At 42.9% G+C, this 17,339-nt stretch overlaps 1 protein-coding gene across 3 annotated transcripts; it reads left to right on the top strand.

Annotated features, from left to right (window-relative positions):
* The first annotated feature begins 31 nt into the window (after positions 1 to 31).
* Positions 32 to 15,060, top strand: TRMT1L (tRNA methyltransferase 1 like). Of its 3 annotated transcripts, XM_039555670.1 has the most exons (16): positions 32 to 199; positions 2,651 to 2,803; positions 3,653 to 3,715; positions 4,523 to 4,636; positions 5,605 to 5,669; positions 6,020 to 6,149; positions 7,578 to 7,701; positions 8,119 to 8,198; positions 8,460 to 8,706; positions 9,384 to 9,596; positions 10,392 to 10,582; positions 11,874 to 11,952; positions 12,643 to 12,809; positions 13,009 to 13,068; positions 13,422 to 13,548; positions 13,671 to 13,986. In XM_039555670.1, exons 5-16 carry the CDS (start codon positions 5,613 to 5,615, stop codon positions 13,984 to 13,986), a joined length of 1,791 nt encoding a protein of 596 aa, XP_039411604.1. In that variant the 5' UTR covers positions 32 to 199; positions 2,651 to 2,803; positions 3,653 to 3,715; positions 4,523 to 4,636; positions 5,605 to 5,612. The 3 variants fall into 3 exon arrangements, with proteins under 3 accessions (XP_039411604.1, XP_010404652.1, XP_019145574.1); XM_010406350.4 differs by lacking the exon at positions 32 to 199 and having other exon boundaries at positions 13,671 to 15,060; XM_019290029.3 differs by lacking the exons at positions 32 to 199; positions 2,651 to 2,803; positions 3,653 to 3,715; positions 4,523 to 4,636 and having other exon boundaries at positions 5,617 to 5,669; positions 6,006 to 6,149; positions 13,671 to 15,060.
* Positions 15,061 to 17,339: the final 2,279 nt, after the last annotated feature.

Raw genomic sequence — 17,339 nt, 5'->3', positions numbered from 1 at the left:
CGGCCCAGGTGCGGCTGGGAAGTGTAGGCGGAGCGGGCGGAGCGGGCCGGTCAGTGTGCGGGCTCCACGGCAGCTCCGCGGCGGGAACATGGCAGCGGCAGAGGCGGCGGAGGCTGTGCTGGGGCGGCAGCAGGAGCAGCGGGAGGAAAGAGGAGGAGAAACCATGGCCATGAAGGCAGCGACGAGCCGGCGGCGCTCAGTGAGAGCGGGCGGGGATCGGGCGGGCGGGGGAGCCGGGCCCGCCGTGCCAGGGCTGAGGGCGGGCGGGGCGCCATGCGGACCCCGGGCGGGTTTGAATTTACACCCCGGCAGGTTGAATTCACACCCCCGGGGCCGCTTCCCACCTGGGCCGCGGAGCTCTGGGAGGCGCAGGCTCCCGGTTCTCCCGTTTTCCCGGCGCGGTGCGGGACCACACGTGTTCCCGCGGGGCCTCGCGCCGCTCGAACCCTCGCTCCTGGCGCTTCTTTCTCCCCCAAAGCTAACGATACTCCGTCTTTGGTTATTTGTTATTCCGTGGGGTCCTGTGAGGAGCCCGGGGTGCGGTGTGTGCGCAGTATTTTAAACCAAAACGTGTTTGCGCCATGTGCTCAAGGATAACCCTGCTGAAGCAGGGAGGTTGGACCACCGTGGTCCTTCAGACCTGACCCGCTCTTGGGATTCTGTAAACTGGTTTTGCTGAATTTCCAGCCCCCCAAGTGAGCCCTTGCTGCCACAGCCTTACAGGTCGAGTGAACTGACTCTTCTAATTAATTCTTTTTCCCGTTAAGTATACTTTAGGCTCTCTGAAGCGTTATTCTGTTTGTGTGTAATCAGTGATTCCTGGTGGGCATTTAAAATATCCTGAGGTCTCGGTTCGGTAGGAACCTGCTTTTCTTCATCATTCAGTGTGAAAGTTTACCTCTCTCCATGTGCATTTACATATTAACTGGTTTTTTACATATATGCGAATTATAATTTTCAACCATTTTTATCTCTTCACGTGCTCTGAAGATGCAGTCTGTCCAGCTCTGCTGGTTTTTTGTCACTGCTGTGCTCTAACCGCATTTTTATAACTGTTTCCACTTTTCTCGCAGCTAACCAATAGCTATTAGGGATTTCTTACCAAACGTCTTTTTACTTACTCGTTTTCTTTCTATATTAATAAAGCATGTAGAAACTATCACTAGGAATCTTACAACATTTTAATGGAGCACTAGGCTCCATGCAAGTCTTTCTTAGGTGAGTTGTCAGCTTGAAACAGGTCTGTGAGAAACACAGCAACAATCTCTGCAAAGGCAATGCACCTCCTGATACATTGTAAGGTAGGTAGAAGTTTTACTCTGTGCTTCTGTTCCTTCAGTTTCTTGAGACCCTGTCTTGAGGTATTCCTTCCATTTCCTCTTTCTGTTTTATTTTCATAATAACAGATATTTGTATCCAACAGCGATGTTTAAAAGAAAAGAAAAAAAGTAGCCCAGGAGAATCTGAAGAACTGCTGTAAGATCTTTCCAGCCTGTCTTAAGTTCTGGTCAGGAGTAGGTGGGCAGGGAAGACCAGCAAAATCAGAGAATCATTGAATGGCTTTGGTTGGAAGGGATCTTAAAGTCCATCCCGTTCCAGCCCCTGCCATAGGCAGGAACACCTTCTACTATCCCAGGCGGCTCCATGCCCCATCCAGAGAGCAGCCATACATTCCTGGATCCTCTAAAAATAACTTCCGATACAAACCAGTTTGTAGCTCCGTATTTTCTCCATGTGGTGCATCCCAGTTTCTGTGTTAGGATAGACAGCACGTGGTTGCCTTTTGTGCTCTCTCTGCACTTCTTGTCTGTCCCATCCTTGGCCTGCTCTGTTGCTTCTCAGTAGTTGCAAATCGATGTCAGGGCTTTGTTATTTCTTGTTACCCGTGGTTGAAACTTCCCTAGTCCCACCCTGTCCCTTGGAATCTTGCTGGGAGCAGGGCAGTATTGATAGATACACGTGGCTTCCTGAATCCTTTCCTAGTGCTTCCTAATGTCCCTTGGAGAGGGGTTGGACCACATCTTCTGGGGATTTCTTCCTCTTTAGTTGTTTTCCCCGGGTTTGACTTGGGCACTTGACTATTCTCATCATTTTATTGCCCCATCTCTCAACCTCTTTAAGTGCTTGAAATTCTTCACCAGGCTCATCTGGAACTGCCCCAGGAAGTCATTCATTTGCAAATGCTGATGGCGCCAGCACTTAACCTCATCACTGCCTCTGCTGATAGCAAATTCCTGCCTTAGTCCCTTCTTCTTTCATATTGGTTGAATCATGAACTGTTCTAAATTTTCCTAGCCAATAGAAAATTGTCAGGAGAATTTGGAGTTCCTCCTTGCCTGCTTTGCCTTGCTTCACTGCATCCTGCCAGAAAATAACATGTAAATGTTATTTTATTAAAATAAATATTAAAATAATGTGTAATCTGATACTGATACATGAATATTCATTTCAGCTGTCCAGGATGGCATTATTCCATAGTGGTTTCCAAGGATGACTGGAGTGATAATTCATCTCATACTATTCTCCTACATAATTTGTTTTTCTTCCTTCACGCTTGTAGTCAGCACTGGATTATTGGAAACAAATGAACATGTTTGTACAGTTCAATTTCATCAACAGCACTTTCACTGGGTTTTTGTTTGGTTTTAAGATGGTGTGGTGGTCTCTGAAAAACTGAAAAGCAACAACCTGGATGTGAAAATTACTGAGTCAGAATTGGAAGTTGAAGAAAAAGGAGCGGAGGAAGAACGCCCAAGGGAATCTGATAGCAACATTTTGGATGTATCATCTGATTATCCAAGAGGTTTGCTAATAAACGCTTAATATTTGTGTCATGTTCTTGAGGAAGGGTAGAAGTAGGGAGAAAAGGTAAAGGGAATGTGTGAAATCTCATTTTAAAACTCACCTCTGTATCCTGAGCACGTGGATCAGTTGCTTTGTCTTGCATAAGAAAACCTGAAGATTAATCCTGTAAAAACACTGTAAAGGTTAAAGGTGCTACAGAGTCTGTGTTACAGTGAAGTGGGATGTACTGTGTGCTGGAATCAGTAAAGCAGATTTGAACCTAAATTTTTTGGTCTTGGCAAATTCTGACTGATAAGTTGAAAAATCAGGTGGTAGATTTGAAGGTTAAACTGTTTACTAGGGGAAAGAAAAAAATAATGGTAGAACTTAATGTATCCTGGCTCCATAGTGAATAATTGTTCTTAAATTTGGTCCACTTTTAGTTAATATTTAGTTTTGCCAGTCAGTTCATAGGATGTTTTTGTACTGCTTTCTTGTATGATTTGCATTCACTAACAATGCTGAGCAGTAAAACCAGGTGTAAAGGGAATGTGACTTGATCTTTTCAGCTGGTTTTTTTCGAATGAGGGCCTTTCCAATCTGAGAAAGTTTGTGTGTCAGTATTAAAAAGAAGTAGGAATCTATGAAAATATATGGATCTTATTAAACAGCCATTCTGGGGATAATTTTTGCAGTCATTCCTGCTGCCATGGAAGTAAAAGGACAAAAACAAGTATTCCAGTTGTTACTACAGTAATTCCCTAACAGTGCTAGATTTGAAATGATGCATAGAAAAGTAGCAGTAAACTAAAAGCAGCTTTTAAACTAAGAATGTCCAACTTCTAAATATTTCTGGGATTTTTTTTAGACAAACATATTTCAATTCAGAGACACCTTGCTGATCTAGAGAAACTGGCTGACCTGAGAGAAGGTGAGTTTTCCGCAGCAGTGTTGCAGAACGCAGATCTTCATGTTACATTTTCCTTTAGATTTTATCTTTAACACACTACATATATTTAGGATATTTAAAGACTAGAGGTTTTGTAAAAAAAGGGCTTTATGATTTATTCTCTTATTCTGCTAAATTCTGCCTGAGAGGTTGTTTGATATTCAGCTAGTTTTTATTTAAGTACTTCAAGGGCTTCAAGACCTTTGTTACACAACCTTGCCTTTGCTTTTTGTGTCTCACATGCAGGATTTTCAAGAATTTTTTATTTTATATTTTTCAAAATTATTTGATACAGGGTATATTGTCTTTTTTTGCAGCTTAAAGAGATATCAGCTGTTTGTTTTATCCAGAAAATCCAGGAGTTGGAACAACAAAGTCTTTTTCTAACCTCCTAATTTGTGCGGGTTTTGGTTTGCTGTTTTTTTTTTTTTTTTTAACATTTCAAGTCTCTGCATGTCATCGGTAAAGTTCTGTTGTTCCTCAGTACTTTTCAGAAGTTTCATTAGCCACATGTTTGCTGGAGTAAAAAATACTAGAAACCAAAACCCAAAGGTAGTAGAAGTTAATGATTTTTAAAGCTGTGGTAATTTTGGTCTACATTCTATGGAGCAGAAAGAGGCAACCCATTAATTTTAAGTTTGTACATGAAACAAATGAATGTTCCCTGAGGATTTAATCGCTAACTCATGTCGATTTTACCTTCAGCCTTTTTTATCTTGGCCTGCATCTCAGCTAACACGAGTGGTAACTGCATTTCATGTTTCTCATAGGTTTTAATTGTATTTTCAGATGAAAAGAAACCTTGTCCGTTGTGTCCTGAGGAGAAATTCAAAGCTTGCTATAGCCACAAACTCCATCGTCACCTGCAGAATTTGCACTGGAAAGTTTCTGTTGAATTTGAAGGTAATAGCAATTGCGTTTGAATAGTAAATACTAGAAGAAATTGTAGGCATGTTCTGTGTTTCATCTTTCGAAATTCCTCTTGATTTAAGCATTTGGTTACCAGCTCTGAATTAGAACCATATTTTGACAGAATGAATTTTGAGGTGAGATGTAAAATGTAAATGTGAAATAACTGTATTCTTCTCCAGCCAAAATAGTTACAATTGTGCATTCTCTCTTTAGAAAAACACCAACAATTCCTTGGCATGTCATGAAAATTACCATAAAATTAAATGTGTGTGTAATGACAACTGCTTCAATAAAAGTTTTAGTTATATATTAATAATAATCAGACACACACGTGGTCAATTTTGGTGCATCATAAAGATTCCATGGGTTCCAATAAACATTTGAAGTATTTATGTAGTATCAGTATTTAGTAGCTTTAATTGTTTTTTAATAAACTCTGTGATATGCTTATAAGATGCATTAAAATCCCTGCAAGAAGTTTAGGAGGAAAAAGAAACCAGTGTGTTTTTTTAAAAATCCAAGTGTACGGATTTTTGGGAAATAAAGTGACTGTTTAGAGGATGGGGAAGATAAAGTTAGACTATAAATGTTCCAACTGGAGTATCAGGTATCTCATTTTGGTTTCCTTTAACTGGAATGTGTGTTTTATAGGAGTCCTCACACAAGTCTTTTAGCCAGGTAACAATATTTTTGTGAAAGACTCACAAGTACTCTTGAACTGGAGACTTGGTGTAGCTTTGTAGGATGCTGAGAGACTTATTTTAGGAAATTGTAGATTCTGTGCATTTTAAAATTTAAAATGTATAATTGGCTGATAAATTACCCTGTGAAGAGAGAATGTACCAGGTAATTGGTGATGTTTTCTTATTGCTGTCTTGTGAAATCTGAAGTGAGAGCACGTGGTGCAGGCCGCAGCCAGGCCATTCATTTACAGTTCTGGAATGGGATTTGTTTTCCAGGGTACAGAATGTGCATCTGTCACTTATCCTGTCGGCCAGTAAAACCCAACCTTGTTGGAGACCAGGTAAAAATGCTGAACCACAGAAATTCTTGTTACTGTACAAAGTGGGGGAACTGGGTGACTGAGGGGAACTTTTGAGATCTGCTTAGTCACCAAATACATCTTGCTCCTCTGCGTGTGATGCCAAAAGCTTGTTAGTCCGGGGTGTGTGATAGAACCCTTGGGTAGCTGAATGTGGTTGTACCTCTCTTGTTGTGGGGGGGCAGCTGCCTAGATCAGCTCTGGCTGTAGATTCCAGATATTTCGAGTGCTCTAGATGTAACTGACAGATGACTTCTCATCTCCCTGTGTTCAGTTCTACTTTGACCGTGTTTTATGTATTCTGAAACTACGTAAAAGACTCTATTTGACAGACATTGGCAAAGATGGGAGCTCATTACCACTGTATCATCTGCTCGGCGACTATCATACGAAGAACTGACATGATAGGTCACATCAATCGCCACGTGAATAAAGGAGAGACTGAGTCAAGGTTTATCACAGGTGGGCTCTGACTGACAGGAAACATCCAGTCTTCTTCTGTCATGTACCACGTGCAGTAACTGTGATAAGGGGTGGGAGACATGGGAAAAATTCAGAAACAGAGTTAGCTTTTCTAATGACAAATCTGCCCTTAGTATTTCAGGACTTTTGTTTCATCAGAGGTGTAGCAGAGTTGTGTTTTAGGTTTGCATTGACCAGTTCCTGTGTTCTTATTGATAACTAGTACTCCCCTCACCCTTAATGTTGTAAGTACCAGCTTGTGTGTGTGTCCAAAAGATTGAGGTATGTGGCATCCACAGAACAAAAAGTCTGAAGTACATCTTTCTGCAATGTAAAAATCCTTTGCTTTTTATCCAGAATTACAACCCTACCTGACTTTCTCCAGAATGAGACTTAGATTTCTAAACTTGCTTAAACTAGGTTAAAAGCATTTTAAATAATGGAATGCCAGTAGTTTGATGCCTGGGCATCAAACATGCAGTTTGCATGTCTGAAAAGTGATAGTAGTACCATATTCCACATCTCTGTAGAGTTTGTGTTGCGAAATACATTGATCTCTGTGTGCTTCCCTTCAGAGCTGTGAGTAAAGAATGGCCCCTTTAGCATTTTTTAACAAAATGCATGAGGCAGTTTTTCCTCATAAGAGAGAGGAGAAATCCGGAGGTTTTGTGCTCTGTAGGCACTTGGCAGCTCTTGGGGGCCCTGAAGGTGGAGCAGATACACCCATGTGTGCGTTTGAAAGCCCTGAGAGAGGCAGGGTGAGCACTAGAAGATACCCAGTTAATACAAATTTTTCCTGGTTGTTCCTAGGTACATTTTAGACTGGGGATGAATTGCTCAGAGGAATGGCAGCCTGTGTTTACAGCTGTCAGATCTGAAAGCTTGTTTTTCCACAGAAATTCAGGTTTACACAGAAACTTCGTTTACATAGAACTCAGGTGCTGGAATTGTCCATGTACTTGTGCTGTTTATACACATCTCATGGGGCTGTTTGATAACTTAGATTAGATCAATTATTTTTGCAGTTCATGGATACACATTCAGGACTATGTTAACAGGGTTTTAATTAACTAGCAATGTATTATGTTTAAACATGCAAAACAAATGTGCTAAGCCTCGGGCATGGGGGCTGGCTTTCTTAAACTGGAGGGGATACATAAGAGCCCAGCTGAGAAACAAATTTGATGTTTTATTAGAAGAAAATTGTGGTAGAGCGTGATCCTTATCTGCCACTTTTGAGATTAGAAGATAAATTGTTGCCTGCTTCCCCCCTCATCCTTGTTAACTGGTCCATGTGCTGGCTGGATTGCAGCATAACCCAGACTTCTTGCTTTATGGGAGCAGTTTTTCAGTGTAATTTACCAAATGTGTTAATATTAATTTCAGTTCTCACTGATTCCTTCCTTCCACCTCAATGACTTGTTTCAGTTCGTGCTCCCAAGTCGTCTTACGAAGTGGTGAAAGAGTCAGCCACAGATGTGCAGGTTCTTCCCAACCACTCCACGCCCCAGAAAACAGATTCCTATTTTAATCCTAAAATGAAACTCAACAGGTGAGAGAGCAGGGAGTGGGAGGATGCACCAGAGGGGTGGGGAGTTTGTAGTGAAAAATATGTGTTCTGAAAAACAACCCTGCAAAACTTCTGTTCAGAGGGCAGGAGAAAGGAGTTTCTCATCAGAAAACTCTTCTTGACAAATAATATTTATACCAAAGAATGCTATATGTGAAATACTGTCATTTCTGAAGCAATTAAGTATTTTTCTGTAAGTAGTAGATTTTACCTTAAGAATATGCTGCTGCAGAATTCAACTTTTCAGCATAGCTGAGGTTTTTGATTTACAGTTCTTCCCTGTAAAAGGTGGAATTTACTGAAAATATTCGTGTTGTGTTAAAGGGAAATAAATACGGAAAATGAAGTAAAAATGTTCTCTCGACTTACAGACTGTGGCCATTCTTTTTTATCTTCCAGGCAGTTGATATTCTGTGCACTGGCTGTGCTTGCTGGGGAGCGCAAACCCATTGAATGTTTGGATGCTTTTGGTGCCACTGGTAAAGTCCATTTCTTTAATATTTTACTTAATATCCTATAGGAGGAAGCTGCAGAAATTTATAACTGACATCATATACTCAAAAATAACATGAGGTACACAATACTTTTCTTCCTTAGGCAGGGAGTCATGAGCTTCTGTACAAAAAACCAGCTGTCCAAAGCTGTATTAAGGCTTTTAAAAAGGCTGTAAATAATATTAAAGTTCGGGGGTCTTCTTAAAATCAGTTGTCTTAATGTTCATGAATTCTGTTTTTCCTCAGGTATCATGGGATTGCAGTGGGCAAAGCACCTCAGAAGTTCTGTGAAAGTTACAATTAATGATTGTAATGAAAATTCTGTGACAATGATTAAGGAGAATTGTCATTTAAACAAAATGAAGGTGAAACTGAACATTAAGGAAGAAGACAATGATGAAACTGTGGGAGATGGAGAAGAAAATAGTGACACCATTGAGGTGACAAAAATGGATGCCAATGTTATCATGCATTTGAGATCATTTGATTTTATGTAAGTGTTTATGTTTCTGTCAAAATTTTCTGGTGTGGTAATGACACACCCCACCCCACTTCCCCAGGATATGATTATACGGAGAAATTGGAATGATAAAAGAATCAACTGGCAGTCACTTGAAATGTAATTTTGTTGTCCCAGAAATGGTGTGGGGACAGAACTTTAGTCTTAAATGTTTTAGAAAGTGCTGGAAAAATACTGGTCTTTCTGACATCCAGAATGGATTATAAATATACATAAAAAATTTAAGACAGGCTGGGGTTTTTTATAACTTCATTGTCTGTTTGCTGAAGGGAAATACCGAATCAGTTTTGGGTTATTTTAAAACTTCTTTTAGTTTAAAATTCATACCTTTGCCTGCTGTTTATTGCATCTCTTGTTTTTATCTACTCTGCAGCATATTAACTTTGAATTAAAGCAGGCTGATTCTTCCAGATTGGGTATATAGATGCATACATTCAAACCCTATACAGACATCAGAATAAGGGATGGGATTTTTTTGTATTGTAAATGATTAACATCCAGATCTAAGCAGTGCTGGTAGTTTTAGTCCTGTTCCTTCTCTCTGTTTTAAGTGTGATCATAGGTGAAGGTTATAAAACAGTGTTTTCCTCAGTGTAAAGCTAGACTCTGGAGCATTTATGGACACTCAGTGGTACTTCCTTTCTTTTCAGCCATTTGGACCCCTTTGGAACTTCTGTGAATTACCTGGACTCTGCCTTTAGAAATGTGAGGAACCTTGGGATTGTGTCGTTGACATCCACAGACATCAGCTCCCTGTATGCCAAGGCTCAACATGTGGCCCTGCGTCACTATGGCTGCAATATTGTCAGAACAGAGTACTACAAGGAGCTGGCAGCCAGGACTGTAATTGCTGCTGTGACAAGGTACTGCTAAACCAGCTCCAATTAGGGTAAAAAATTATTAGGTAATTATTAGAAATAATTAGTGACTGGGTGAGGTAAAAATGCATCAGTGGGGGGAGGGGGGGAATGGTGACATGAAAAAAAAGAATACCCAGACTTGCGAACTCTTCTATTTCTCTATCAATTTTGCCATTTTAGAGCTCCATGAGACTTTATAAATACAAATTAAACTGCTTGAATGGCTTCTAGCTAAGCATTTCAGTTAGACTTGCTTCAATGGAACTTGATGTTCACCGCAGATCCTCATACTTGAGGTTCAAAAGATGGATGTGATTACTGACTTGTGAAATTAATTATTTGCATGTGGATACTCTCAGTAAACTCAGTCTGTGAAATAAATGAACACAGAAAACCTAGTGGGAGAAAAAAGGTACAGGCAAGAGGATGGGACCACTGCTTGGAAAAGATGAGGAGGAAATGAAATCACCAAGTTTTGAGAATGCCAGAGCACAAATGCTGACCTGAACATGTGTAGATTTCCCTTGTCCTCTCCCTGCACGTGTGATGCTGCAGGTGGCAGACCAGTATTTCTAGCTGTGATAAAAGGAAGTAAAATTAGATTTGCTTGGCCTATCAGGAAGGACACAAAATGAGGCACTTCAGGAAGAAGACTTCCTCCTGATCTCTCAAATCTTCAGTACCTCTCTGTAGGAAGTGGATGAACTCAAGAACCGTGCTGCAGGTTCAGGTGTCCATGGCAGTGTTTTCCTGCTGAATTCTGTACAATTTGGGTTTTGTGTGTGTTTCTCCCCCCAGAGCTGCAGCTCGCTGTAACAAAGGCATTGAAGTGCTGCTGGCAGTAGCTCTGGAACACTTTGTTCTGGTGGTGGTCAGAGTTTTACGGGGCCCGACCCCTGCGGATGACTCGGCAAAGAAGGTCCGATACCTCATCCACTGCCAGTGGTGTGAAGAGAGGGTTTTCCAGAAAGAGGGCAATATGGTGGAAGGTAAACGGCTTTTCTTTTGCACTTTGTCTCTCTGTTCTGTGCCTTGTTTATATTTACATCCCATTAGTAACAATTCCCTTGTATGTAACAATGAGTAGTTTGTGTGAGGTAGAGAGGGCACTGTGCTTCATGGCCTTGGGCTAGATCAGTTGTCTGCATGGATTTTCCTGTAAATGGACTGGATTTGTGGCACAGATTGCTCAGGTTGTGGCTGCCCCTGGATTCCTGGAGGTGTCCAAGGCCAGGTTGGATGGGGCTTGGAGCAGCCTGGGCTAGTGGAAGGTGTCCCTGCCCATGGCAGGGGGTGGCGCTGGATGAGCTTTAAGGTCCCTTCCAACCCAAACCATTCTGAGATTTGTTTCTACACAGGACATCCTCCCAGCCAGCTGGAGCTGCTGGAGCTGCCAGGATGCCTGGTATGTCCATGGGTCTGCCACTTCAGGAAAAGCCCTAGGAGTGGGGTAGCCTTTGATACCATTGGATTCTTCCAGAGAGCAGCAGCTTGATAGCTTTTGGTGTCAGATTGCTTTTCTGCTGTTCAGTTCAGTTCCTTAAAATGCAGTGGACTGAGCAGTCTGGCTTTCCTGTGCTGTTGTTACTGGGCTGTCTCCACACGCCCCTTAGCAGAGGCAAGAGACAAAAATTGCACTCCTGAAGATGGTGGTTTGAATGAATATAAACCCTAAAACCTTGCTTCCAAGTTAGAGGCTCTTGGATAGCTCACTGCCAACTCATGGTGTCTTTGCCCTGCTCAGAGTCAGGTACACGAGCACACAATGAGCCTGGTATTAAAAGCTGTTAAAAATCAAATAAAAGTTTTAAGGATGGGAATGAGTAGCTGAGTACAGTGTTATGGTAGAGATCTTAATTAGTAAATGAATTTTGCTTAATGCCTTAATTGCACAGGGCTTACAAGACTCGTAGGTGGACTGTGTTTTGCAGATGTAACTGGCTGATGTTTCAGATTTTTTTGTTGGTACTTACTGTTAACCTGGACAGCTGCTTATGTAAGGGTAGGAAGGCAAATATTTTCCTTGTTACTCGAAAGAAACATCGAGAAGTTCTGTTGCTTTTTTTTTCTTCTGTGTTTTTATACTGATTAAAGATCAAGTCATCAATCAATAAATCTTGCCATGAACTGCTTGGCAGAAGTGCAAATGGTGTCACACTTCTGCTGTTGCCCTTCCAAATACCTCACTGAAGTGAGCTCCCACTGCATCTCTTGTCTCTGCAGTAACACAGGCATGGCTGGCTATTTTCAATAAATTTAAATGCTGTTTTTCTGCTGCAGAAAACCCTTACCAGCAGCTGCCCTGTGACTGCCACGGCAGCATGCCTGGGAAGACAGCAGTGCTTCTTGGTCCACTCTGGTAAGTCCACATCACAGGACACATTGGGAGGGTCACTCTGGGTCCAGGAGCTCTGAAGCTCATCTGTTTATACCATAACAACTTCTATTTTAGCACTACAGAAGGAGGTACAGCAATCAGGAGCAGTTCAGGAAACTGAGTGTGGATTTGAATTTAGTGGGGTATTCAGTTTTTCCTTTCGTTCAAACCAGTTAATAAGTAGTAACACATTTTAAATTTCACATTCAGTGCACTTACGGAATATGTCCTGCACAGGAGAACCTGCCTCTGTGTTCCTCTATTCCTCAAATATTAACTCTTGTTACTCCATACTTGTGGAGAATTTATTAAATAAATCATTATATGTGCTGATGGTAATAAATACTATACTGCTTGTTAATTAATATTTGTAGAAACAAGAATAAATATTTTTAAAGTCTTTTAGCCATTTCAGATCAGTATTAAAAATGGTTGGCAATCAACAGTACCTTTCTTGTGGGGGTTGAATGACTTTCTCAACATCTTAGGGCAGAAATAAAATGACTGTTCTTGAGATCTTGACTTTTGTTTTTTTTAAACATGACCAGTGTTGCTGTCATTGAAAAAAAAATCATTTCAGTGTAACATAATTGCTAATCAATTTGGACAAGAGAATTCTGGAGCAGCTTTCACTCAGAAGCCTTAACTTTTGACTTCTCTTGCATTTCATAGGTCAGGAGCGCTCTTCAACACTGGATTCCTCAGGAGGATGCTGCTGGAGGCTGTGCAGTACGGCTTGGATGAAGCTCAGCCACTTTTGAAGACATTAGTTTGTGAAGCAGAGTGCACAACTCTCAAACATTTTTCTACCCACAGTCCTGGTGATGAGAACAAACAAGGTAAGAAAACAGGCAGCCTGTTCACACAGACTGGCTTTGTGGTGATTTTTAGAGATGCTGATCTGTGATAACTTAATTAACAGCAGTGTATCCCTAGAGGTGAATGCATTATTGAATAATTGAATTATTTCCTTCTGTGTAATTAAAGCATTTTGCCACTTTATGGTAGAAATAATTTTGCCTTTTAATTGTATTCTAGAAGAGTGTGGCGTATATATTAAAACACCAAATACTTCTGCAGAATCCTACTTGGTACATGGTAAGTGGAGCATTTAGGTGTAGCTTGTTTTATATTTAACAATATTGCACTCAGGAGTGTTTTCCCACCCAATACTGGTTTTATTTCATCTTTATCCAGAATCATATTTATTGGTAAAAGCAGAATGCCAAATATTCCATGAAGGCCACTTTAATTTACTTCTTACTACTGAAAATGGCCTGTTGATTAAATTCAGGCCAGATTTTACCTCTGCAAACACCAGCTTACAAAAGCAGGCACACAGCTGAAGTTGCTCTGTGGCTTTGTTTTCGTGCATGCTGTCTGAGGCTTTGCTGGCATTTTTGGGGTGCCCCTGAGTACTGAGTGGTTTCTGTGGCCTCGTTGTGATGCAGGGAAGAGGAAAAGCGAGGAGGTGCTGCGCAGCGCGGCGAAGCGGCAGCGAGCCGAGCACAGTGCCGAGCACCCCCCGTTCTATTACAACATCCACCGGCACAGCATCAAGGGCATGAACATGCCAAAGTAAGTGTGGGTTCACCCTCCAGCCTGGTCTGACGCTGACTCTCAGATTGTACTGAGTCAGCCCTGTCAGCACCAAGTCTGTTCTAAACGCAGGGGTTTGGTTTTGCTGCATTTCTTCCCAGGTTAAATAAGTTCCTGAACTATCTGTCGGAGGCTGGATACCGTGTGAGCCGAACCCACTTCGACCCCATGGGAGTCCGCACCAACGCGCCCCTGGTGCAGTTCAAGACTGTTCTCATGAAGTACAGCACTCCCACCTATGTGGGGGTACAGGCAGAAGGCCCTGTGCACCTCCCTGGAGAGATCCAGGTGGGAGAAGAGGTTCCAGCTGCTGCAGAGATCAAGGTGGAGGAGGCTGAGTTAGCGGAAGATGGTAAATCCGGAGTCACCGCCGCCATGTTCACACAGTCATACCCCACTCACTGTGCTGCTGATTAATGCCGATGGGTTTGTTCATCAGGATGTTACAGACTTTCAGCATGCCCTGTTCCAGTAAGCCACTCCTTCCTCCCAAGCTGGCATTTGACCATTTGAACTGCCTGTTGTACTTTGAAGGGATGGTTTAGACTTAGGTAGCAGAACTTAGCCCTGATCCTGGCATGGCTGTGGTCACGGAACTGGCACTGTGGGAAGGCTGTGGAGTTAACTGCTTTTTATGCTCACCTCCCTTTCACACTGAGGCATGGAGGCTGCTTCCTAGTTTGTCCAAGCCTTACTGCCAGCACAGCATCCAGGAGGGGGGACAGGGCCAAAAGTGCTCAGTGTTTTGAAATATGAGATTATTGTGAAACATATTCATATTCCTAAAATGCATCATTCCTAAAACCTGGCCAGCCATGATCCAGAGAGAGGGCATGTTAAGGTAAGAAAATAGTACAGGATAAAATGCCTTGAGTTGAAGCCAGGCAGTCCTGCCTGGGTGCAGCTGTAGCTCCAGGTTGCACGTGTAACTCTGCATTCAGGTCTGTTTCCAGGGTTCTCTCTCCGGGCAGGAGCTGATCCTGGGAGAACAGGAAGGAGCGGTGACACGGCTGTTACCGAACTTCAGTTTGTAACCGAACCTTAGTGAGTTGTGTAGTCACTCTAGGTAGTTGTTTGCTCAGCTTACAGTGGTTGTGTGCTGCAGAAAGGTACAGGGACAAGGGACCACAATGGACGTTCAGGTGAAGTTAGGTGGCAAGTTGTCAATAGTAACTCTGAGCTAAGACCTCTTCTGTGAACGAGCAAAGCTGCCAGGTGTTGGCAGTTCTGGTTTCCTTAAATACATGGCAGCATTCCAGCCAAACAAGCTTGCCTTTGTCATTTTTTTCCCCCACACTTAGTTCTGGTATCTCTGTGTATTCCACTTAAAGAGCTGTCACAGTGGTGGCCGTTTCTCACAGGTTTGGTGTTCAGCTTGGCCCCCAGTGTTAGGTTTATCTAAGAGCAGAATATGAGGGGTTATTATCCTTACCCATCTCTGAAACTTTACAATAAAAGTAACGTGATTGATACACTCCTGATGATGCAAAACGTCCTATGCTCCTGTCAGGCCAGAAGTTGCTGCCTCTTCCACCCTCTTCAACTCCAGATTGCTTTGGTGGTCAGTTATTCTCTTCTCTAATTTCACAAAAAACGAACCTACTGAAGGGATCTTGGATCAGTGATACAGCAACAAAGTGTCCTTCAAAAATGTAGTGCTTACAGTTCTTTTCCAAAGATCACCTTGGGATCACATTGGAAAGCTAAATGGAAGGAGAGAATTTCCCATTCCCTAGTGGCATTTTTGGGTTTTTAAGTGGATAGAGTGTTGGCAGACGTTGCTTGCAGGCAACACACTTCAGTGTTAATAGGATAAAATCAGTCCTAAGGTCAGTTACCTGGAGCAAAGAATTATTCTGTTTACAGTAAAGTAGGTTAAAAAGAAGGTTTAACTGAAGCCCCTTGTGGGCAATGCTTTTGATTACTCTGAGCTCCTTTTAAGGAGCTGAAGGTATTGAATACCTTTCCTAAGCCAGGGCAACTATTCCCCGGTGTCTGGAGGGGCAGAAAAAGTGAAGTTCAGGCTTGTCTGTACAATCTGGGCTCTTTACCAGACAGGCAGAAGCTGCTGTGATCTGAGGTGGGGTGTGGCACTGCAAGGGGCTGCAACCCCCCTGGCCTCTGAGGACAACACTGATAACAAACCGTGGTTGTCAGGCCCCAAAGTTAAATGCCTCCCTCTTAGTTAGGGTGAGAGCCCACAATCCCCCAGTTCTACGATTTACATGTTTCCCTACGCTTGGTTCATGTTTTCCCCTCCCAGTTTTGTGTTTATGTATATTCATTTCCCTTAGTTAATATGTATAAGCTCTAGAACGTTCTGTAGTACTCCACACCCCTACTGGTTCCTTCCCCAAATCCCTCCTATGTTATTCCCATTGGTTCCCTCACTGGTAACCTCGCCTACTTGCCCTTATCTCATTGGCTGTAATCCCTTCCCCTCCACCCCCCGCCTATCCCTGAACCCTGTCAAAAATTTGGCTCTTCGTGGTTGTCCCTTCCCATCAGTAAACCTCAGTGTGGAATCCATATGGAGAGTCTCCTCTCCTCTTCTTCTTTGCCTGCGTGCCCTCACACTTGCCCCAGAGGAGATTGCTCCCTCAGGTGAGGAGCTCTTCCCCTCCTTTTTGTGTGCCACCTTCCAGAGGGGCTGCAGCCAAATCTCCGGGCTCCTCTTTGTTGGCACGCTGGCTGCAAACCCCCTCTGGGGTTTTGCCTCTTGTAAGGAACCAGTGGAAGGGATGTTTGTAACTCAGGCCTCTGGGAATTCTCTTCCTCTTCAGCAGTTGTCTCTGTTGACTAGGTAACAGTCAGTCCTGCCATAATCAGCTGACAGAACATTAGTGTTGGTTTGGGGCTGGAGCTTGGGGCCTCGTGTTCCTCCTTGCACTGATCCACTGGCCATGTTGGCTGTTCCAGTGGGAGATTGGAGTGGGAAATAGGTGAGGATAATGCAGGAGGTGGTGGCAAGGTCACAGCTCAGTCCCTGTCACTTCCTGGAGCAGCCAGTACCCAGTGCTGTGCCAGGCACCATTGACAGACATTCAACAATCTTTATGGGACCAAGGTGTTGCTGCAAGTGGCTTGTCCTGAACAGGAAATCACAACTGATCAACTCCTGGAAGCCTGAGGGCTGGAAATCAGTGCAAGGCCATCAGCTGAAGAATAAATGCCAGAAGACAAAGGAAAATTATGCTGTAGGGTATGACCTAGTTACCAGTATGGGCAGTACAGTGTCACCTCTACTGCTCTGTACCTGAGGGACGTGTCCTCCTACCTACAGGCTGTTTCCTGTTTAGGTGTGATTAAAGGAAGCTTTCGGGGAGTTGAAGCTGTTCATAAGCAACTCAGGTAATGAGTGGCGGCCCAGACAGCAGCAGGATCTCAGTCATAGAGTGCTCATGTTCAGTGCATCTCAAGAAACTCCTCTCTAGGAATACACAAGCATTGGCCCTTAATTCAAGGTGCATCCTCTGGTTAAAAGTTGTAAATGTAGAAAGAAAACAAGGAAAGGAACAAAACTTCTCTAAATAATGCACCTCAGCTGAAGGGGTTCAGTACAGCTGCTCTCTGCTGCTTTTGACTGAAGCTGCTCAATAGTTAAATGAACCCAAAGTTGCTGGGTTTAACCTGAGTGCTGTGAAAATCCTTCATCCCCTTCCTCAGGTTGCAGGATCTGGTTGGAACAGCAGCACCTGTGACAGGTCAGTGGAAGAGCTGATGATACCTTCTGTGTGCCCCTATTTCTCACTCAAGGCTCAGGAGTTGAG

The sequence above is a fragment of the Corvus cornix genome, chromosome 8 (genome assembly GCF_000738735.6).
Source record: "Corvus cornix cornix isolate S_Up_H32 chromosome 8, ASM73873v5, whole genome shotgun sequence".
NCBI classification, from domain to species: Eukaryota; Metazoa; Chordata; class Aves; order Passeriformes; family Corvidae; genus Corvus; species Corvus cornix.
Note: the sequence above shows the minus strand (reverse complement) of the source record. Positions and strands in the feature narration are given on the sequence as shown.